At 51.2% G+C, this 23,730-nt stretch overlaps 1 protein-coding gene across 1 annotated transcript; it reads left to right on the top strand.

Moving 5' to 3' along the window:
• The first annotated feature begins 14,744 nt into the window (after window positions 1-14,744).
• On the top strand, window positions 14,745-21,760 carry GFI1 (growth factor independent 1 transcriptional repressor). Its single transcript, XM_028129960.2, has 6 exons — window positions 14,745-14,859; window positions 15,176-15,358; window positions 17,148-17,623; window positions 17,745-17,882; window positions 18,885-19,050; window positions 21,571-21,760. Exons 1-6 carry the CDS (start codon window positions 14,745-14,747, stop codon window positions 21,747-21,749), a joined length of 1,257 nt encoding a protein of 418 aa, XP_027985761.2. The 3' UTR covers window positions 21,750-21,760.
• The last annotated feature ends 1,970 nt before the right edge of the window (window positions 21,761-23,730 follow it).

The raw sequence follows: 23,730 nt of genomic DNA, 5'->3' as shown, positions 1-23,730 counted from the left end.
ATCTTTGGCTTCTGAAATTTTGCAATGATGTCCCTTCATAGGGCTTTTCCCCACTCATTGTGTTGGGCCTTCCCTGGGTCCTCTCAATAGGGAGACGTATGTCCTTTAGATTTAGAAATATTTTTCTTATCTCTGTGATAATTTCCTTTCTCATTCTATTACTGAGCTGTTGGGGCCAGGGCCCCTGGGTTTTTGTTCCTCTAATTTTCTTGTCTTTTTCTCTCCTGTTTTTATTATTTGTTTATTTAGTTTTTCAAAAATTGGGAATATAGGTACACATTGTTATGTGACCTGATTTATTATTATTATTATTTTATTGTTTAAAGTATTACAAATAATAGTACATATGTCTCCTTTTTCCCCCATTGACCTTCCCCCAGCCTCCCCCACCTCCCAGCACATGCCCTCACCCCCGCAGTGTCTGTGTCCATTGGTTACATTTATATGCATGCATACAAGTCCTTTGGTTGATCTCTTACCGCGCCCCCCCCCCCCCCCCGCCTTCCCACTGAAGTTTGACAATCTGCTCAATGCTTCTTTGTCTCTGTATCTTTTTGTTCATCAGTTTATGATGTTCTTTATATTCCACAAATGAGTGAGATCATGTGATATTTATCTTTCCCTGACTGGCTTATTTCACTTAGCATAATGCTCTCCAGTTTCATCTTTGCTGTCGCAAGTAGTAAGAATCCTTTCTTTTTTACAGCAGCGTAGTATTCCATTGTGTAGATGTACCACAGCTTTTTAATCCACTCATCTGCTGATTGGCACTTAGGCTGTTTCCAAATCTTAGCTATTGTAAATTGTGCTGCTATGAACATAGGGGTGCATATATCCTTTCTGATTGGTGTTTCTGTTTTCTTGGGATACATTCCTAGAAGTGGGATTACTGGGTCAAATGAAAATAGTATGATGTTTCCTCAAAAAATTTAAAAAGTGACCTTATTTTTTTAACTTACCATTTTCTACACATTTTAAGGGATATACATCATATGAACATTCTTTAATATGTTTTAACCAACATTCTAATGTTGGGCATGTGTTCCCTATCATTGCCGTGAAACTGCCTTAAAGTAAGTTTGACACCCACCTTTGTTTCCTTGTGATATATGACTTAAAGTAAAACTCCCAGAGCAGAGGGTATATATACTTTTAATACTTTTTTTTCTGATGCATATTGCTAATATACCTTCCACAAATTAACATTCCCACTAATAATACAAAATAATGTTCCTTTTCCTATGGAACATACTTTTGGAAACAATAATCTAATTTAAACTAAAGTTGTATCCTAACATATATAAAGAGCCAGGTGGTGTCACGACCGAACAGGCGACCGGTCACCAGGAAGTGCGTGGAGCACCTCTTGGTCCCCCTCTCCCCCCGCCCCCGAGCCGCTCACCATGAGGGGCGCTGGCGGCGGGGCGGGGTGGGGGGGGCGGGACTGGGGACTGTTGAGCGGCGGTGGCCGTGAGCTCACCGGGGCAGTCACCCAGCATTCGCAGGTCGGGGCAGTTTCACGGAGCAGTGGCGGGGCGGGGGGAGTTTCGCTGAGCGTCCAGCAGCGAGCTTCGTGGTGGTGGGGGGGGGGCAGCAAGCTTCGAGGAGCAGTTGAGGGGCTCGCAGAGCAGTCGAGGGGCCATGAGCATCGTGGAGTGTCCCGGGGCGGGGAGCTTCACACAGCATCACAGGGCGGCAGAGGCCATGAGACGGAGGCCAGGCTAGGCGAGGGACCCTAACCACGCACGATTTCATGCGCGCTGAGCCTCTGGTATTCATTATAAACAGAAACTTGTTATATTAAGCACATGTGAGAGAATTTTCCTCTCTGAGAGACAGCTTCAGATATGATCATATTCATAAAATTATTCATATATTTTCGCTATTATGCTTCCAACCATTCTTAGAATAAGTACTCTGGCTTACATATAGAGTTAGCTTTTCCCTGGCTTCACCGAGAGCATCGCCGTCCCAGAGCCATAATATATAGAGATTAGATGAGGGTGGTCGGGCCCTGAGAGCTTTCAAACACCTGGTGATTTATCATTAGCTGAATTTAAAATAAGCTGATTTAAATGTCGAAAACTCATAACCAGTTTTCCCCAGAAATAAAGGTATCACTTTCTTAACCTTTTGCACTCGGATGTCGAGATTAAAATTACTCTTTGAATGTATCAATAATTTGAAATATAAAAAAATCCAAATAAATAAGTTTGTATGAAAAGAAACTCCAGTTTTTTATTCTACTGCCGCGCTTTGTAAAATTGGGGTATTTAAAAAATTAAATCCCGAGTAGAATAAAGGAATCGAGAAAAAAGCAAGCGAGTGCAAAGGGTTAATACATGATTTTTCAAGGACTGCTGGGTAGCCAAGAAAACCTTAGTAGGATTAATGAAAAACCCAAACTTGGAATGGCTACCTAAGCCTTCTTCTGTAATTTTTTCTTTGCCTCAAAGGCTTTGCTAAGAAGTGTCCTTACTCTTTATAGAGACAAAAGGAAGGAAGGAAGGACATTTCCTTCCCTCTCTGACTCTCCTCAGAGAATCCTAAGCAAAAGAGATAAGTTTTCATTAGGGAAGCATGATGAAATATCCTCATCAAATGCCTTTCTTTGATCCAAGCTGCAAAATGACTCCCAAAGCAGAAGGAAAAACGTCTTTGAGCAAAAAGCGATCAGTTTCTTCTACAACTGGTAGAATATGTCGATGACCAAAATCCTAACCCCGGCCTCAGGTGACAGGAGTTTCAGATTTCTAGCAGAAACTGTGCTGACTGGCTGTATTAGCCGGGGTTCTCCGGGGAAACAGAGCCTTAACGAGGGAGGTGTATTACAGGAAATGGCTTACTCAGCTATGGAGGCCCCAAAGTGCCATCATCAGCAAGCTGGAGAACCAGGAGAGCAGTGGTATAATTCACATGAGGGCAGGCAGGGGTGGTGGTGGTAGGGGTGTGTCCAAAGGCCAGAGAATCAGGAGATCCAATGTCCACAGGCAGGAGAGGATAGACATCTCAGATCAAGGTGGGTGGTAGGGGGCCCTGACCAGATAGCTCAGTCGGTTAGAGCATTGTCCTGATACACCAACATTGTGGGTTTGATCCCCGGTCAGGGCACATACAAGAATCAACTAATTGCCCCACTGGTGTGGCTCAGTGGTTGAGCATTGACCCATGAACCAGGAGGTCACCATTATATTCCCAGTCAGGGCACATGCCCGGGTTGCGGCTCAATCCCCAGTAAGGGGCCTGCAGGAGGCAGCTGATCTATGATTCTCTCATCATTGATGTTTCTATCTTTCCCTCTCCCTTCCTTTCTCTGAAATCAATAAAAACATTTAAAAAGAAAAGAATCAACCAATGAATGCATAAATAAGTGGAACAACAAATTGATGTTTCTCTCTCTCTCTCACACACACACACACACACACACAAATCAATCAATGAAAATTTTTTTTTTTCAAGATGGGAGGTGGTGGATATGAATTCAGCCCCCCCCCCCCCTCTCCCTTTTGTTCTAGTAGGGCTCTCAGTAGATTGGATGGTGCAGACCTGATGCCGTCCCCATTGATGAGGGCAGGTCTCCTTCACTCAGTCTACTGATTCAAATGCGAATGTCTTCTGGAAATACCCTCACAGACGCAGCAGACATGTTTTACCAGCTCTCTGGACATCAAGTTGATACATAAAATTAACCATCACAGGGACTAAAGAAAAGTCCCCGTGTGCCAGGCCAGATGGCATCTCAGAGGTCTGGGGTAGGAGAAAAATATTCTTTATTCACTGTCTCCTTTATTCACCTTCCCGGCTGTATTCACTTCTTGGCTGGTTGAAGGAGAGCCGAGTACCCCGTATCCATCTCTATACCCCACATCTGGCGTGGCACAGGACCTCCAGCCAGTGTTCTGTGAATACTTGTTGAATTAAAATGAATTGTACAGTTGAGTCCACAAACCTCACCCTCCTGCGGGACCACCGTGCCAGCACCGCGCCTTTCCGTCCGACGTCCGTCAGGCCCCAGCAGCCGCGTCTGAACTCGGCCTCCACACTGGTCGCCAGGTTGCTGTCTGAGGCAGAGTTCAGTCTGTGCTGTCCCTTGTGTTTCCTTGTTGCCACCAGGGCGTTCTCTGTCCCACGAGTGAACAAAGGGACTGTGAGGTGCACAAGCTAATCTGCTCATTCTTTCATCAGATAGGGCTGGTGTGTGTGTGTGTGTGTGTGTGTGTGTGTGTGTGTGTGTGTGTGTGTGAGAGAGAGAGAGAGAGAGACAGAGAGAGAGAGAATGTGTTTTAATTAAAGCTCAAATGAAAGCTCATGTGGCCGCTACCGCTGTGTTGGCCCTCACCTGACATCAGGACCCGTCAGAATACTTCAGGAAGAGGCAATGGCCCCTGGGCACCTCTCCACCGGCCTCAGCCTCAGTGATCTGCTCCATCTGATGGGGACACAGGCTATGGGGGTTGGAAGTGATCTCGGGAAGCCCAGACCCCAAGGGCTCCTGTGGTAGAGGAGGCCTGTGAGCCAGGGAAAGGAGCCTGAGTCTCTGAGGCGGCCGGTCTGATTGGGGATGTTGGACATTTATGTTAAAACGCTTCCTGGCAAGTCCTGGGCGCTGCCTGGAGTGGGCAAGCGTCTGCTCCCACTGTGAGGCCTGGAGGCCTACCTCCTGGACCCCGCCTAGGTTCTGCAGCCAGGCCGGCCTGGGTTTGAATCTGAACTCTGTCCTCTGGCTGTGTGATCTGGGGAAGGCAAGCATCTATTTCCACAGGCTGTTTACTGGGATGTTTGGAGATCATGTATGAAAGGGCCTTGGAGAGTGCTTGGCGTATAGTGACAACTAACGGTAAATGCCTCCTCTACGCTTTACACCTATCAGCTTGTTGAATCTGTGCAGTGGAACAACCTCTGAGGTAGGTGCTAATATTGTAACTATGTTGACAGATAAAGAAACTGAGCTACAGAGAGGTTAAGGAACTTGTCTAACAATAAAAAATGACAGAGCAGAATTCCCGACTATGGACATCTGGCTCAGAGCCCATGCCTTTAATTACTACATTAGGCTGCTACTTGGTTATTAAGGTATTTAAGTTTTTCCTTGGCAAAGGTATAATTATTACAGTCATTTGGGAAAATAATTTGTCAGTAATGTGTTCATAAACTTTAAAAGGTTCTTACCCTTTAAAACAAGTAAAAATAGCCCGGCCCACGTGGCTCAGTGGTTGAGCATCTATCGATGAACCTGGAGATCACAGTTTGATTCCCAGTCAGGGCATATGCCTGGGTTGCAGGTTCGATGCAGGAGGCAGCTAATCAATGATTCTCTCTCATCATTGATGTTTCTATCTCTCTCTCTCCCTATCCCTTCTTCTCTGAAATCAATAAAAATGTATTTTTTTAAAAAAGTAAAAATAAAAGGTTTCTTTGATGCAGAAATTCCACTTCTGGCAATCAACCATAAAGAGAGAATTATCTATACTGATAAAAGGGTAATATGCTAATTAGACCAGGAGACCAGACATCTTCCTACCGTCCGACTTCCTTCTGGACAAAGCCACGGTGGTGGGGGCCAAGGCAGAGGTGGTTAGGGGCGAACAGGCCAGCAGGGGAGGGCAATTGGGGGCCATGAGGCTGGCAGGGGAGCTGTTAGGCAGTGATCAAGCCGGTAGGCAGGCAAGGGGTTAGGAGCCAGCGAGAGGGATGTCTGACTGCTGGTTTAGACTCCATCCCTGTGGGATGGGGCCTAAACCAGCAGTCAGACATCCCCCAAGGGGTCCCGGATTGGAGAGGGTTCAGGCCAGGCTGAGGGACCCCCACAAACACACACACCATGCACGAATTTCGTGTACCAGGCCTCTAGTATATATATATATATATATATATATATATATATATATATCTATATATATATATATATAAAAAGAGGTAATATGCAAATTAGGCCAGGACTCCATAACAGGTCACGACCAGACAGAAGGAGGCTGCGTGCGCAGGTGAGGCCCAGAGTGGAGACAGAGACAGAGGCAGGGGGGCCTGCCCGAGCCGGCGCGGCAGCTTGGGCGGCCCTGGAGCGGACACAGGCAGGGGGGCCGGGGGACGCTGCGAGCCAGGCTTGGGTCCCGGCCCCCCACGGGGTGCCTCATCACATGGCGGGAGGCGGGGCACCTCCTCACATGATTTCAAACATGCACTGGGCCTCTAGTAATACATAAAAACCCAAATGCAGGTTTAAAAAAATCACAGCATCATTTAGAGTAGGCAGAAAGAGATACAATCCAACTGTCCAGTAAAAGATGAATAAAAAAATCATAACATATCATCTAAATGGACAATTATACAATATGACCATAGTATGCAAAATATACATCTAGACTTTTTTTTTTTTTTTAAGATTGAGGAAAAAACACCCAAAATAATACTGGTGCTTAAACTAAGGTGGTAGAATATGGAAATGTGTTTTAAATTTTTCTTTCATCTACTTTTCTTTTTTAAAAAATATAGTTTTATCGATTTCAGAGAGGAAGGAAGAGGAAGAAAGAGATAAAACATCAATGATGAGAGAGAATCATTGATTGGGGATCGAGCCCACAACCCTGTGAGCTCCTGCTTCCTAGGTCGCAGCTCAGTCACTGAGCCACTCTGGCTGGGCTCGCCTACTGTTCCAATGTTCTATCATGTAGCTGTGCTGCACTCAGAAACTTATCAAATGCTGTTTCTGGGCTTCTGATAATGTCAGATAAGCTCACGCGGCCTGGGTTAGAAGCTTGCAGCAGGGGTAAGGGAACGCGTTTATGCTGTCCACCTAGGGCCTCGCCTCTGAGGGAGAGCTTCTCCCAGACTCACAGCTGGCCTGAGGTTTCCAGGAACCATAACCCCATCTTACCTCTAGGCATAGGGTCAGACATTCCCTCTAGAGGAGTTGTGTTTGGTGAGTAATTTTTAAAAGTTACAATTTACAGGTTTTACTGGTTTAAAGTGAAGTGTTTCATCTGAAGTAGGGTAAAACGGTCACCAAACATCCTGGAGGAAATGATGAAAAACTTAAAAAGAAAAATAATTTTACATGTTCTCTCTCATTACATTTTCCATTCACCAAGTAAAATCTCCTCCTCCCCCCTCCCCCATAAAAGTTCATGCTGGGTCTGTTTCTATGAAGAGTCATCTCATGCAGCCCACACATAAGATGACACTTTATTCAGTCAATCTGTTCTTAGGAACAATGTAAAAATATATATGTGGTGAGGTTAACAATTTTCTTATTTGAACTCTGAACACTAAAGCTAACAGCCCCCTCCCTCTTCAGACGTTTGAAATCCTTTCTGTAAAGTTTAATTTAAAAATTTTATAGCAATAGTGTATATTTTATAATGTGTCAAGATTTAAATGTAATGGTCCCAAAATGTTTATTGAAAGAAAATAGTGCTTTTCTTTATGTTTGAAAGGTTCCGAATATAATTATGAGACTGGGTTTTACTCATAGTGTAAGTCTTATATTAATTTGTTTATCTCCAGATTTCTCCTTGACCCCATTTCCCAATTATTGTGTGTTAGTAAAAAAGCATTACCAACTTTCCATAAACGATGATACCATCAAATCTTATTCTGACTTATAGTGTCATTTAAATTTTATTTTGATAGCCTGCTCCTTGTAAGAGGAGAAGGGAAACAATTATATTACCTAACATTTGAGTTGTCATCACACAATTATCATTCTGCATTTATTTTCCTTGAATTCATACAATTTAGAAAAAAATATATAGCTCATTTCTGTCTGACTATACCCACAAAGACAGCTCATCCAAAGACAAAAAGTAAATAGTTTTTTGATACCAGGAGGACAAAACCATGGCAACGTGACAGGGTGTGGTCACTGTCTAACAAATACTTCATGTGCATAAAACAAAAACTTGTTCTGTGTCTGGTCTTTAATAAAAATCTAGCTTTTCCATAGTTGATTTTTATCATCTTTTAACTGTTTGTTAAAATGATATAAATTCTCCTGGCTTATGCATTACATAAACATGCTATCCAAAACACTTTTTCTGGTATGTATCAAAGGCCTTGAAAATATTCATTGTTGGATCCAGAAATTCCACCCCTAAAAATATGCCCTAAAGAAGCAATTTAAAATGTGGGCAAAGCTATATCCAGAAAACTTTTTGTTCCGTTATTTAAAACGGTGAAAAATGAAAACAAGCTAACTACTAAGACAGGGTGATTGAGTAAATTATAGTAATCTAGCTGATATGATCCTTTTTATAGCAATTGAGAATGATGAAAGATAATAGAGCGGGGAAGATGATTGTCATGATTTTTATTTAAATAAATGTTATTATAAAATACTTTTTGTTCAGTTAAAGAAAGTTTGAAAAATAAAGAGAATAGAAAGAAATATTATTATACTCAGTGAAAAAAGCAGATTACACATTTGTACCTATATGATTAAAACTCCAGCAAAAATACTGAAGTTTCCTCTTTTCTTTCTTAATCAAATTATAACTAATATAATTTACAATGAAAACATATTTAAAAAATAAAGCACCACTTTCATATAGAAAAAATCTCTGTCTGGCTTACAGAGGACCTTCATGCCCAGTCCCACCCTGTGTCCCCCCCCCCCCGCCCCCCACCTTTTTACAGTGTCTATTAAACATTGATTTTACTTTCAGTGTGTCTCCCACAGCTACTCTTTAGCCAGTAGCTCCTGGTATTTGACACATGGAAGGCATTTCCTGTTTAAAGATGGGTAAACTAAGTCCTGAAACAAGATAGTTACGCATTTAACTTCCCCCGAATAAATCCATGGAATATCTAGAATGAAAATAGATCCTTGGTTCATTTTCTCTGACCTTTGATTAAAAAATAATATCTATATCCAAGTCCCTGCAAATTGCTGTAACGAGGTTTGCTTATCCGAAGTTGAATAAATCAAAGCAGGGCACGGAACAAGGAGGTCAAACCTAGGACACCCTTACTGAGAGCATTCTTTCTTTCTTGGTGCCCAGAGGAACCTGTGAAGAATGGAAATCAAAGGACTGTTCCATGGTCTTGCAAGGTAGGTAGGTATTCTGACGTTACAAGTGAGAAACCGAGGCTGGGAGAGTTGAGTAACTTGCTCAAGGCCACCGGGGTAGTAACAGAGGTAGATATCCACAAGTGACTGTCCCCGAACAGCAGGCACTCTTTCCCCTCCTGGTAGCCTCACTGAGACAATCAAAGGAGGCAAACATTACAGAAATGCAGGCTGGATGGGGCATTACCCTCCCTGCGATTCCTGGATCACCTACTCTTCCTGTGCTTCCCCCAAAGAGAACAGAGATGGTAACTAACTGTAAAGCTTTGTGGGGAAAAATAAACAAGAAACTGGTAATATCCTGTTACAATATTCTTTTTTTTTTTTTAAATAGCTCAGATCTTTTAATGTAGGGAAATTCTGATCTATGAGATGCTGCTTGAAGTAAGTGGGCCACTGGCCAGAACTTGGAAATGTTTGCCCTAAAAAGAAGGTCATGTGTTACTTGGCACCTATAGATACATGATTATTGTTATGTGATAGCAATTAGTAAGTTACCGACGATACTGGTAAGTTTAACATCTTTTTTTGGTGAAAATCAGTATTTATAGAAAATTATGCCCAAGCCTACGTTCTGCCTATGATTAGATTTATTTCAGTTCCAAAGGAACATGGGGTAGGGATTCTTTCTAGCTTTTAAAAATTTGCACTTGGTGTATGGGGTGGGGGTCTTACTCTCTTTCCTCTCAGGTTAGTAGTAACTGAGAGGTGGTTTGGAGTCGTGGGAAGTCAGGTTCATTCTCTCATCATTTCCAGTCCGGGCTCCTGGCTGCTCTCCTGGAAAGTTTCTTAACCTCTCTGGGTGCCCCTCTTCTTACTTTTCTCTCTGCTCCCCCTGAGTGTGGGAATCACATTTCAGCACTACACACATGCGAAATGACCTGCTCTTGCTAGTTGAATATTTTAATGTGTATTTCTTCAGTTGAGTTGGTAATACAGCCACGTGGTTCAAAACATATAAAGGGGGATCTGGTGTCATCCCCCTCCCACCTGCTTCTCCCTGGATGTTCTTGTCCCCATTTTTATTTTGCAAACTCAGAGGTTGGAAAGGGCAAACCAAGCAAACCAACTAGATTTAATCAGAATGAAATGGATGCCATGCCCCCTTCATAGCCTCCCCACCCATGTTTCCTAAGACCTTGAACAACAACACTCAACTAAACTTCTTAAGTGCCTTTTTAAGAAATCTTAACTTTGAACTTGCTAATGTGCAAAGAAAATGGTCTTTAAGGTTTTAGACCTTGGGCCAAGACAAAGCACACAAGAAATAAAAATTTTAAATGCACTTCATTTTCCTTCAGCTAATCCAATATTTGTAATTCTTCTAATTGAGGCTGATTACCTCTGCATTTATTTATAAAAGGGTATGTTGAGTAAAATAATAGTAGGGTGAAGGGGACAGCTAGACACATAATTTAAGATGTGTCTAATCTAGCACTTGCCACACAGTAGGTGTGCAATCATTGCTGTATAAAATACAATTTATTAAAGCATGCTTGAAGCACTGCCTTGATAACCAAATATTTTCTGCAAATCTTTAGGTTTACAGTGCAAATTAAAAATCACTTTAAAAAACATTCTCTAGGAAAAGGGCTCTAAGGGACGTTTTGCCCCCATGACAACTTTTAATTAATTTAATACATGGTTGTTAATTTGCAAAAATGGAGGAGCATTAGTCCCTTCTCTGGGTATCTAACACTGGAGACTTATTGTGCATGAAGTAGTGACCAAAATCTAAGTCATTCACTGAGGAAAGCAATGTAATTACACGGATATCTACCTTTGCCAGGAGAGGGTTTAGGCTTAGACATACACAACAGGCCACACGATAGATCATGACAGACAGTCTAGCGTTGGAGGTTGCTGCATTTGTTTAATTCATGCGTGAGATTTTCGCTTTTCCCCCGTTCTATTAACAGAATTAATCAATTAATGCCATTTATTCATTCACTCCGTCCACAGGCATTGGTTGAGACTACCAGGGACATGATGTAGATTCAGATGCCCGCTCTCAGGGCACACTATCCCGGCGAAGGTTTACTTCTAATAATCATCAGGTATTGCTTTTATGGCGCTTCACTGCTCCCCTGAGGACCAGGTGCTGAAGGTGACCTCAGGCTGTGGCGGTGCCCGCGCCCGAGATACGGCTCCCCCGGGCGGGCCCGGGCAGGGCGGGGTCAGCCGAGCAGCCGCCGCGGCCGCCCCTGCGCGCGCCCTCCCGCGCGGTCTCGAATTCCGCGGCTCGGACCCCCGGAAACCAGCCGCCGGCCGAGCGCCCCGGCCCCGCGGGCGAGCGCGGCGTGGGGCGGGCGCGCCCTCCAGTCCCGCCGGGCGCCCCGGGGACGCGCCGCCAGCGCCCTCTCGGCCGGGGGCTCGGCGCTCGCCCACCTCTTCCAAATTTAACCATTACCTAAATCCGAAGGGAAATGAGCAAACCTCTCGGATTGGGTGTCAAGGTATTTTCAGCCTCGCTGGGCGTATTTATCCCCAAGTGTTTCCACAACAAGCTATTTCGGGGCCGCGGGGCAGGTTTCGCTCTGCGGACGCCGCGGCCACTCGCCGGGCTCCAGGCCGGCGGCACCGCGGGCGGGTGATTCACGGCCCCCACCCCGGGGCGGCACAGCCCGAGCGGGCGGCACAGCCCGAGCGGGCGGCGGGGTTGGGGGGCCGGGGGGAGGGGTGTGTGTCCCGGGCCAGATGGGTCGGGAGGCTTCGGAGCTGGGCTCTCCTCCACGCCCGACGCCCCAGTCAATCTGTGTCCTGAATCTGTGACTGCTTCTTGTTGCGGAAGTCTCCCGGGAGCCAAGAATAGTTCATTTTCTTTCGAGTCATTCCTAGTGTCTCAGTCCTCCGGGTCTCCCCACCCCCCGCCGCCCCACAGAGGAGAAACGGGGAGGGACACTGGAGAGGGAAGCTGGAAGGCCGGGTCCCCTGTCCAACTGGCCCCTTGCGCAAAGGAAGAGCGCGCCCCGCCGCCGGACCCGGGGGTGGTGGGGGGAGGTCTGAGGGCTAAGCGAGTTACTCCTTAACGCTCAGGAAGTGAAGCTTGTGGTTTTGGGGGCTGAGCTCCGAAGGAGATGAGAGAGAGAGAGAGAGAGAGAGAGAGAGAGAGAGAGAGAGAGAGAGAGAGAGAGAGAGAGAGAGATCCATCTGGAGAGCTACTCGGTTTGAAAACTCTCCGAGCGCGGTGCCCGCGCCTTGACCCCGCAGGTAGGTTCGCTGCGCCTGTTTGGCACGCCCGTCCCCGGCGGGGGCGGCCGCGAGAGCTGGCCGGCACGGGCACTGCCGGGGCGAACGGAGGGCGGTGCGGGAGCGCGGAGAGCTCTGTGCTCTGGGTCCCGACCGACCGACCCGCACGGCAGGGCTGGGGACACGCGCCAGGACGTTTGGTGGTTTTGCAGGGGAGCGGGGTCTGCCCGGGAAGGAAGCATCCGGTGGGGCGGCGGCGGCGGCGGCGGCGGCGGAGCTCTGCAGGCTGCCCGCTCGGTCCCTCCAGCTCCCGTCCTCCCGGGCCCTGACCGTGACCGGAGGCCCTGCGGACCCGCGTGCGCCCGGAGGGCCGCCCCGCCCCCTGGCCGCCAGCTGCTAAGCGAGGTCGCCTTCCCACGCGCTCAGTGCTCGGCCCTACCCCACCCCCACCCCCACCCCCTCCACCCTCCCAGGAACCCGCAGAAACAGCCAGGGTGCGAGAGAGGTGCGGGGCTGTGGCAGGGCTGGGGAGGCAGCCTCCGCGCCCGCCTGATCCCGCGCGGTCCCGGCCAGCCCAGACAGAGGGGACGCGGGCACCTCAAACCCTGCACCCCCCACCACCGCGGTTGGGCTCTACGCCAACCGGTGCTCCAGATGCAGTGGGGCCCCGGGGGCCGTTTCACTCCGTTGACCTTTTCCTTTTAGTTTCATGATTGTTGAAGGAATTGATTTTTTTTGGCGTTCGTAGTGTCTAATTGTATGGCCGAGGGGCAGCTCACGCCGGGCGCGGGGGGAAAACTGAAGCGACAGAACTGCGCCTTCGCTCAGCCCAGCACCCCGAAGCCTCCCGAACTTCCGACCATCGGGGCCGGCCCGGTTGGCGGGGGGAAGCACCCTCGCCCCTAGGGGGCCTCCTGGCGCTTAGGGCGCGGGAAACGTCGGTGGGGTTTATGCTACAAGTCTCAGCCTTCTTTTCTCCCAAGCCTGCCCCCAGTCCTCTCCCGGGGAAGGAGACACGGTGGGACGGAATGCCCTCCAGGGGACGAGCCCCCTAGAACTCTGTTTGTGCCCGGAGCGCCTGTGGGCAGACTTAGACGGCGGCCTGCATCCCGACCTGGAGCCGCGCGACTCCTAGTCTGGCAGTCTGAACCTGGCGGCGCCCAAGGACCATAAGCCCCAGGGCCCCGTTCCTGAGCCGCTAAGACCGCGGAGAGTGGTTGCTCGCAGAGCCTGCGGCTCACAAGTGCACCCAGCCCCCATCGCCGTCGCCCCGGGAGGAAGGCAGATTCATTTTCTCCAGACCTCCGAGCCCCCGAGTCCCGCCCCCGGAGAGAGACCCGAGCACAGCCGAGGCGCTACCCCGCCTCCCCGCCGGGCTCAGGTTTCGACCCCGGGATTAGGTGAACTGATTGGGGGGCTAATGAGAGCGGCAGAGCGGGCACTCAGCTCTCCGCCGGGCCCGCGCGCGGACCTCGCCTCTCCCTTCTCTGTGGGCTCCTCGGAGGGAGCCGCGCGCTGCTCGGCCAGCGCGCGCCGGCGGGGCTCGACCTCCCCAGGACAAGGTTTTTGGTGAGCAGAGTGGAAAGTGGTCTCCCCCCCCCCCCCCCCGGGACTTGCTTTCCAAGGTTAGGTCTCCATGGTCTGGGGTGTCTGGCCCCGGACCTTGCCTGCTCCCGCGTCTCCAGGTCAACTTTTTTCCCCCCGTGTGGAGCATGAGTGTGGGACGCGCAAGAGCACCAGGATGCGAGTTCCTCCCAGGGCCGGGTTTGGTCCTCGGCCACTTCCCCCGCCGCCTCACCTGCTGGTCCCCCTGCTCCCCAACCTTCTCTCTCGGACCTCTGCTGCCCCCAGTCCCCCTGCTGCGGCCCGCGCCCGACCCCAACCCTCATCCAGCCTGGCGCGCCCCGCCCCTGCCCGCCTGCCCTCCAGTGTGTAGCTGGTTCTCGAAGGGCTTGGCCACTTGCCTCTTCCGGGTCCTCGACCATCGACACATCCCCAGCCCCTAAATTCACCCTCTGCCCCCGCCCTCTGCCCCAGCCCGAAAGCAGGGCCCGGCGGGTCGGGTGGGAATAAGCGGCCCGTTGGGCACTCGGGCTCTTGGGAGACTTTGCCGAACTGTTTTGCCAGAGAAGGGGAGGGGCCGAGGGGCGTGGGCGAGGCCGAGGAAGAGGCCGGAGCCCGGGCCCCGGTGAGCGGCGGCGGCGGCGGCGGCGGGCTCGCGCCACCTGTCCGAGTGCCACCTGGTGAGCGCGGCGCTGCGGGCCAAGCCCCTCCTCCCGCGAGCCTGACGCGCTCCTCCCTGGCACGAGCGCTGCCTCTGCTTGGCCGCCCATTCCCGGGCCCGGAGCGCGCTGACCCGGTTTCCACCCGCTTCTCCTCTCGCAGGTCTCCGCCTCGCTGGGGCTGAGCAAGAATTCGGGGTGACAGCGCGGTGACCGAGGCTCCAGGGACCCTTGCAAACGGAGTGGGGAGCGAAGCACGCCCCACCACCATGCCGCGTTCGTTCCTTGTGAAGAGCAAGAAGGCTCACAGTTACCACCAGCCGCGCTCCCCGGGACCCGACTATGCCCTCCAACCGGAGAGCGTCCCGGCGCCCGGCGGAGCAGGTGCGGGGGGCGCGCGCGCGCGGGCCGGGCGGGGCTGCTCCCGGGACGCAGACCCTGAGCCCCGCCACACCAACCCCCCAGGAGCCGGGCGGGGAGGCCCGGCGCCCCCTTCCCCGCCTGCTTTGTTTTCTGTCGTCCCGTCCGGGTTGTATCCCGGGCTGGTCGCCTCGGTTCCACGACCTCTCTGCCCTCGCCCTCGGATCCGGGAGGGTTCCGGGCCAGGGCCCGGGGAGAGAGGGTCCGAGCAGCGCCTCTTCGGAAGCGTGGGGGCCCCGCCGGGCCCAGCCTGAGCACCTCTCCCGCCTCCTCTCCGCAGACAGCACCTCGGGCGCCGCGGGGGTGAAGGTGGAGCCCGGGAGCCGTTTGTCTCCCGAGTCGCAGCTGACGGAGACCCCCGACGGAGCCTCCGCGTCCCCCGGCAGCTGCGAGGGCAGCGTCTGCGATCGGAGCTCGGAATTCGAGGACTTCTGGAGGCCCCCGTCGCCCTCTGTGTCTCCAGGTAAGGGACCCGCTGGGAACTCCAGGGTCCGGGCGGCAGGGGCCTCTCGGCGAGGAGATGAACCCGCGCGGCTCGGGGCGCAGAAACGCTAAATGGACGGCGGAGGGTCTTTCCCGGAGGAGGGAGCGTTTTCGTGGGGGACAGGGCCCCAAGGGAGGCATCCGACTTTCTGGGACCGTGGCAACCCGCCTGCATCCGAGGCGGCGGGACCCGGGCTGTCACCCCCACCCAGTTGGTTTGCGCGGAGCGGGTGGGCGAGAGAAAAATAAATGAGTCGTCTCCGGAGGCAGCAACGTCGACATTTCGTTCTCAGGCCAGAGTTGATTGTTTAGGAAGAGCTGGGCTCCCAGCACCCAGAACCCCAAGAGTCTCAAACAAACGGAGACCAGGGAAGTCTGAGAGGAAAGCGTCATTGCCTTTAAAAATCGCTCTCGCTTCCGCGGCGTGGGGCCCCCGCAGAGCTGGGCGCCCAGCGGAGGGACCCATCCCGGAGGAAAATCTCGGCCCCCCCCCCTGGGTCTTCCAAGGCAGGAATGGGGGGCCCATTTTATTTTTTGTTCTGCCTGGTCGGTCCAGTTCTGGGGACCAGCAGGCTGGTTTCATTTCCATCCAGCAGTCGAGTGTGGAGAAAACTGAGTGAGAGCACGTCGGGTGGGGCGGGTCTCAGTTGGGGCCTGGGGAAGGAGAGCGCAGACCAGCCGGGTCTGCCAAGGGTCGGTTATTTCAGGCTGCATTTACTAGTTTTAGGAGGAACCCCCCTTCCCCACCCCACCCCCATCCCATCCCGCACTCGGTGCGTTGACTTGGTTAAAAGACAGCTCCGGCGAGTGAGTCTGGAAAGCCGAGGTTTCTTCCTGACACCGCCCAGCAAGGTCTGGGCCCCGGCGGCGTCTCTCCACGGAAACTCGGGGTGCTGCAGCCTCCCTCTGAAGCGGTTAGCTTGGATAGGAGGCTGCGGTGCCTGAACTGATTTGCAAATCCGAATGCACGTACAGAAAGTAAATGTCGGGGATTTTGGTTTTAGCAAGATTCTTGTTGTTTGGGGGATGCAGAAAGCTGCGAATTTGGAAAGCTGTTCTCCTTACAGTTGGTGGCTAAGCCTTAGTTGTACATTATTTTCTAAGAAATGTGGACCTTTTATTTCCCTGTCAAACTGTGATGGAAATGGGAGTAGTATCTGGCAGGCAGTTCAAGCCCCAACCCCCTTCCCGCTGCTCCTTCCTCACCTGCACTGGGTGAGCACTTACTAACTTGAAGGAATGCAACGCCTTCCCTTCGCTGGTTTCCCAGGAAGGTAGGTCTTGGGTAGGCCGGGCCACATTTTATTGGTCCTCTCCTTCCCTCCTTATCCATCTCGGGAACGAAAAGGGACTGAGGGGGGACAACGAGGGGCCGGATAGCGGAGCTGGGCCCTCTGCCCACGAGCGCTGCCCAGGCCGCCTTCTCCTCCCTCACAGCTCGGCTCAGAGCATTGATTGCGCACCGGCGCGCCCTTCTCCATGGGAACACCCGGTGCGCTGGGGGAGCCGGCAGAGACCCTCTTAACCTCGTGCGCTCCCGCCGTCCTGGCACAGAATTCCCTCTCTCCTCACCCGATGTCGTTTCCATTGTCCGCTTGCTGCCTTGCTGCCTCCAGCGGTCCTCGAGGCCTCAGGGACCCGGACTGCGTTTTATCCCGGGGGCGTCCCTGGCATCTAGCGCGGCACCCGGCGCACGGGAGGCTGCACAAACGCGGGGTGCCTGGCAGCCCGTTTGAAGCCTGACCGGACGCCCCCTCGTGTCTCCTCAGCCTCGGAGAAGTCGGTGTGCCCATCGCTGGACGAAGCTCAGCCCTTCCCCTTGCCCTTCAAGCCCTACTCGTGGAGCGGCCTGGTGGGTTCCGACCTGCGGAATCTGGTGCAGAGCTACCGGCCGTGCGCGGCCCTGGAGCGCGGCGCAGGCCTGGGCCTCTTCTGCGAGCGCAGCCCGGAGCCAGGCCACCCCGCGGCGCTGTACGGCCCGGAGCGGACGGCGGGCGGCGCGGGGGCTGGGGCGCCCGGGGGAGGTAGCGCAGGAGGCGGCGCGGGCTTGGGGCTCTACGGCGACTTCGGGCCCGCGGTGGCCGGGCTGTACGAGCGGCCGACGGCGGCGGCGGGCGGGCTGTACCCGGAGCGTAGCCACGGGCTGCACGCGGACAAAGGCGCTGGTGTCAAGGTGGAGTCGGAGCTCCTGTGCACCCGCCTGCTGCTGGGCGGCGGCTCCTACAAGTGCATCAAGTGCAGCAAGGTGAGGCTCCCGCGCCCCCGGCGTGGCCTGCCCAGCGCTCGCGCCCCCAGCCCGCGCCCAGCCCGCGCCCGCGCCCCTCGGCCCCTCTCAGCGACCTTTCCCCGGGCCCCGCCCGCCTCAGGTGTTCTCCACGCCGCACGGGCTCGAGGTGCACGTGCGCAGGTCTCACAGCGGCACGAGGCCCTTCGCGTGTGAGATGTGCGGCAAGACCTTCGGGCACGCGGTGAGCCTGGAGCAGCACAAAGCCGTGCACTCACAGGTAAGCGGGGCTGGGGGGCGGGGGGCGCACGACGGCCTCGCACAGTCCTGCGTAGGCTTCGCCTTGGGCGATCCTCGGGGTCTCTGCAGCACCGGCCCCTCTCCACCTGGTGGTTTTCTCCTTGGGCGTCCCGGGCTGCCCCCGGTCTCCACGGCCAGGTCCCCTTGCCTCGCTGTGTAGGGAAAGGTGGGTGGAGGCCGGCTCGGTCTCGAGGCAACCCTAGAGTTTGGTGTCACGTCCCTGGGAGCCTCCAGAGTGAGATCCTGATCATCACTCTGAGTTTGAGGGGAGTTTGTATGCACCCTTGCTGCTGATGTGTCGGATTTATCAGCTCCGTTTCAGTCTCTCAGCTAATCTGCATCGACCCCTCCCGACGGAAAAGGAGGGATTTCGGGCCATTTAGAGCATCCAGTAGCATACTTGTCCTACTACGCTTTCATCCATTCCTTTAAAATGTTTGTCGCCCAAATTCCAGGTGCTAGGCACATGCGAATCCTATAACGTACCCGGTCCCTGACAGGATGCCCCACGGAGAGTACAGTTTAGCTGAGAGACAGAAGGCAGATAAGCAAATTAGTGCGAAGTAACTATGACAGAACAGTGCGTACTTACACTTATTTAGTAAGAAGAGTATTCTCTCATTTCTCTCAACACCCACAGCTGGCTGGAGGGAGGGGGCATCTCAAGTGACTGAGGTCGAAGCCTCCTGCTGAAGAGGGTGGAGAAGTTATTGTAAATGGGTGTCAAAAAAGCAGGGTGGGGATACAGTTTTGCCCTGGGGTGTGGAGGGTTGTGGGTGAAAAGTGTTTGGGTAGAAAAAAAAAATGTTAAAGGGGAAGAGGAGAGGGTTGGGGATGAATGGGAAGGAGAGGATAAGGGGGTCAGGCTATTTGGAAAGGGAGTCTGAAAGAAGGGCAAGCCCTGGTTTTGAGTCAGGTCGGTGGTAAGGAGAAGGGCAGCCTAGATGACTGCCATCAGAATGCCACACTGTTCTCTCCACAGGAAAGGAGCTTTGACTGTAAGATCTGTGGCAAGAGCTTTAAGAGGTCATCGACGTTGTCCACGCACCTCCTCATCCACTCAGACACCCGGCCCTACCCCTGTCAGTACTGTGGCAAGAGGTTCCATCAGAAGTCAGACATGAAAAAACACACCTTCATCCACACTGGTGAGCTAAGGCCCTTGGCTTGTAGGAACCACCCAGTGAGGGATGGGGGGCCAGGGGCGTGTTCATCCCCCTGAGGCCAATATAAGTCACCATCTCTGTGAGAGTCTGGCCCCGCAATGAGTGGCAGATGAGGCCTAATCACTGCAGAGTGTAAACGAAAACAAAGCGGGTTCTCTTAGGTTCATTTGCATACATGGTTCTCCCCAGAGGGGCCTTGATTTGGGATTGTATCTGAAGAACCACTCGGCAGGTCAGCTGCAGGCTCCCTATCCTCACAAAGAATATTTTCCTCTAATTTAGCAGCTGCTCCAACTGCTGCCTGCTCTGGGTGAAATATGAAGCCCCAGGGTCCTCTCAGAGCCATTGCTCTAAATGTTTACCTAGAGATTGAGGACTTTCTCTAGGGCTCCCACCCAGCCTTTTCGGGGAGGGATTTCTGGGTGGCCTCTTGGCTGCATTTTTAGGAGTCTGAGAGCTTATTCTGAGTGAGGAGGAAAAAGCAATGGTAAATATTACTACGCTGACTGCTAAGCACTTTGTAAATGCGTTATCATTTTATGCTCACAACAACTCTGGGAGAAAGAGGCTATTCTTTATTCCCATTTTAGAGATGAGGGAAGTGAGGTCCATAAGGGTTAATTAACCTGCCCGGCAAGTGGCGGGGCCAGGACTTACATTCTGCTCTGTCTGACCTCAAGTGTCTGTGCTCTTGACCACTGTTTATTGTATTCTATTTTCAGAGTCGTGGGGGTTGGTAGATATAAAAAGCTTCTATTCACTTATTGCCCTTTTAAGAACATCAGCAAGTTCACGGCATAGTCATGATAATTCTTTACCTATTACAATGCTTTATAATTTATAAAGTGCTTTTAAGTCTGTCACTTTATTTGATCCTTACTGCTGTTCCCTAAAGTAGGAGCTGAAGTTACCATCCTGAAATTCAGAGAGATGGGGTGATTTACCAAAGGGAACGGCCCATGGGATGCTCTGGCTTCCAGTTCTGTGGTTTGGGTTGTGTGTAGGTGGCAGTTTTAATGTCAGGAGCACTTCTCTTTAATAGTCAACGAGACATTAGAACCAGAAATCCGACTGTTTTATTGCAGAATATGAATACTGATTCAAAACAAATTGCAGTGTGTTCCAAACACTTATTAATGTCTTCAAATATGCTTGAACGCTGTAGATGGCCCCATCAGAACACCCAGAAAAACAACCTATTTTAATCATGCCCTCTTGCCTGAAATTTCCATGTAACCCACTCCTTGTAGTAGAGGTATTCAAGACGCTTATCAAAATGCAACTAAGGTCTTGACTGAATGAAACATTAAGCCCTTATCAAACATTTACATTATAGCTAGAATTCGTTTCTCAGATTTGTTTGACCCTAAAGGGATAGGATACGTTTTGATGGGTGGTTCCTTATCAAGGAAATCTGAAGCAGGAAGACAGAAAGAGGTGCGGCAAGAGGGACTGAGGGTTTCTCAAAAACAAACGTCATCTATTTTGCATTTTTTCCAGGGTCCAGCCAGCCCTGTGCCAGGCTGAGACTATTTGGAAATCCATGCTATTTCCCCAAATGTTAAACCAGCTCATGAATTGGGGGAAAATACAAAAACTTTTTCAATGTTATTTATTAATCTATGTTGAAGAGTTGCTATTATATAAAAAGTCCTCTGATTAACCTCATAAAAAGAAAATAAAATCAAGATAGAAAAGGATCAGTTACCTTAAGAAATACTTTGTGGCCCTAGCTGGTTTAGCTAAGTGGATAAAGCATTGGCCTGCGGACTGAAGGGTCCCAGGTTCGATTCCAGTCAAGGGCACATGCCTGGGTTGTGGGCTCGATCCCCAGTGTGGGGCGTGCAGGAGGCAGCCAATCAATGATTCTCTCTCATCATTGATGTTTCCATCTCTCTCTCTCCCTCTCTCTCTTCCTCTCTGAAATAAAAAAGAAAGGAAGAAATACTTTGTGGCCCAAATGTGGATTTTAAAAAACAAGACTTTAAGAAACCCCCATGCTTCAGACGCAGTCTATTGTCCTTCAAGAGCAGGAAAGAAGACAGGCTCCCTGGTCCATACAAACCAACACCTGCTTGGAAACTCAGATTTGAAAACTTCCTCTGAATTAGAACAGTCACGTGGTTCGAAGAGCCGCCCCCACCCTTCTCCCCACCCCTCCTGCTAACCATCTGCTGTGGGGCGCTCTGCTTCTAAAGTCACTGGGAGTCCTCCCAGGCCGGCTTCAGCTGTGAGCTTGGGGAGGGCACGTGGCCTTTGCTGTTTCCGTTTAGCAGGAAACGGTTTGAGGCCTTTGGCTGGGAACTCCCACTCAGAAAGTCTCCCTTTCACCTGGTGCCCCCCTGGCTCCCCGGGACTTGCAACACATCACCCCCTCCGCCTCACGTGAAGGCCTTAGACCCGGTGCTGCCAGCTGCCGTCAAGGGCATGTGGGTCACAGAGAGTCCCCTCTGGCTTCATCACAGACTCATCCTTCCTCCCCTCCCCCCTCCATTCCTGCAGGTGAGAAGCCCCACAAGTGCCAGGTGTGCGGCAAGGCCTTCAGCCAGAGCTCCAACCTCATCACCCACAGCCGCAAGCACACAGGCTTCAAGCCCTTCGGCTGTGACTTGTGTGGGAAGGGCTTCCAGAGGAAGGTGGACCTCAGGCGGCACCGGGAGACACAGCATGGGCTCAAATGAGTGCCCTGGCGGGCCACACGCAATGTCACAACACTAGGGGGGGGGCCGGGGGGGCGGCCTGCCCACTTGCCAGCAGCCGCTTCTGACTTCTCAGGCCCCTGAGGCTGCAGGTCCCACCTGGGTGACCCCCCTTCACCTCACTTCGGGGAGCTCCCAGAGGGGATGTTACCTTTTCAAGGTTCATCCAGGAGTGGGATGCAATCCCTCACGGTGCCCCACCCCAGACACTTGTGTGGAAGAGGAGGAATCACTAGTTACAAGGTAGACACACGTTAATGTTGTTGCTGTGGTAAATCCAGAATGAAGAGTATTTTCATTTTCATTTTGGGGAGTCCGTTGGCCCCTTTCTGTGAGGTGCTGCCTGTGAATCTTGGAGGAATCCTTTCTCCCACTTGAAGACTGTTTCGGAAACTGATTTGGGGAAGTCGTTTCATACTTTTGACGTGACAAGATACACTGTACAGCCTGCCCCAAGAAAGAGTTCAAGAAAGGTGGACTTGGCGATGAGAGGAGATTAGAGGCCCGTGCAGGCTTCATCGGAGGAGGTGAAGGCGCAGAGCAGCGCCTTAGGACAAGATACCATCCATTTACTCAGCAAATGTTTGTTGGCCACCGGTTACCATGGTACCAGGCCCTATGCTAGATACTGGGGAACCAGATAGTAAGGTCACGGCCCTGGGCTAACAGTCACACCTCCAAGTGCCTGGGTCTGTTCTTTTCCTCCCAAGGAGTTCCGAGAAGACAAAGCAGAGTCTTGGACCTTCCCTTCTGACCCCTTTGGATTTTACCAACCATAAACAAAATGTAATGGACAGATACTTCAAAGACTTGTGTGTATACTCACTTTTTTACTGCTCAGCTGATTTTTTAAGAAGATGTCTAAGCTAGCAGGCGTGGGGGAGTGAAGGCTCTGTCTTCAACACTTAGCTCTTCCGTGTGCACCACAGAGAGAAAAAATGGCATTTTCCTTTGGTGAGGTTTATAAATGTTTTTTAGATCTTCTGAAGTGCATTATGTTTGTTAACACATATTTATTAGAGTGATGTTTTAAGTTAATAAAGTATTAAGACTCTTACATATTGCTTTTTTTACTCAGGCAGGGGATTTGTGGGAGTCCTTTGGTGTGGTCTGTAGGGGGAGTTGGCACTGGAGTGAAGCAGCCAGCATCCAGCAGCGAGTGGAATTCTGGTTTTCCGATGCTTTTTCCCTTTTCTTCTATGCCTCAGAGGGTCTCACTTCTTAATAGAACTAGGTGCACAATACGAGGCCCTTGCCTACCTTGTAAAGCCTCTGACAGTCGAGCATGTACGCAGGCTCTTTTTTTCCTGAGAGTTTCAGAAGAAAGGACAGAGGGCTGCGAGATGAATAAAGAAATCACAAGCCTGAGGTCTAGAGATTGATTCTTAATCGCAGCTGTCACCAACACACCATGGGACTTGGGCAAATCCTGTGACCTCCCTGATATCAGTCTCCTTGACTATAAAATGTAGATATGGTTGTATCATCCCAATATAACCCTGACTACTTTGATTCTGTAGAGACTGGAAGGATAGTATCTGAGACGGGTTAGCTGCTTTGCCTAAGGTAAGTTACAAATCTAAAGATGCACGAAGGGCAGGGAAATTGCTATCTGGGTTATTTCTGGCTCTATCCACCTATGGGAATTTCTTGCACAGATCAATTCCTTAAACCAGAATAAGGTGCTGGCCTAAATCCCAACTTCCTGTAGCTTTTTTTTTTTTTTAAATATATTTTATTGATTTTTCACAGAGAGGAAGGGAGAGGGAGAGAGAGCCAGAAACATCGATGAGAGAGAAACATCCACCAGCTGCCTCCTGCACACACCCCACTGGGGATATGCCCGCAACCAAGGTATATGCCCCCGACTGGAATCGAACCTGGGACCCTTGAGTCCGAAGGTTGACGCTCTACACACTGAGCCAAACCAGTCAGGGCCTGTAGATTTATTTATTTTTTTAAC

Source organism: Eptesicus fuscus, chromosome 9 (assembly GCF_027574615.1).
Source record: "Eptesicus fuscus isolate TK198812 chromosome 9, DD_ASM_mEF_20220401, whole genome shotgun sequence".
In the NCBI taxonomy this organism is placed as follows: Eukaryota; Metazoa; Chordata; class Mammalia; order Chiroptera; family Vespertilionidae; genus Eptesicus; species Eptesicus fuscus.
This window is presented reverse-complemented; position numbering and strand designations above follow the sequence as displayed.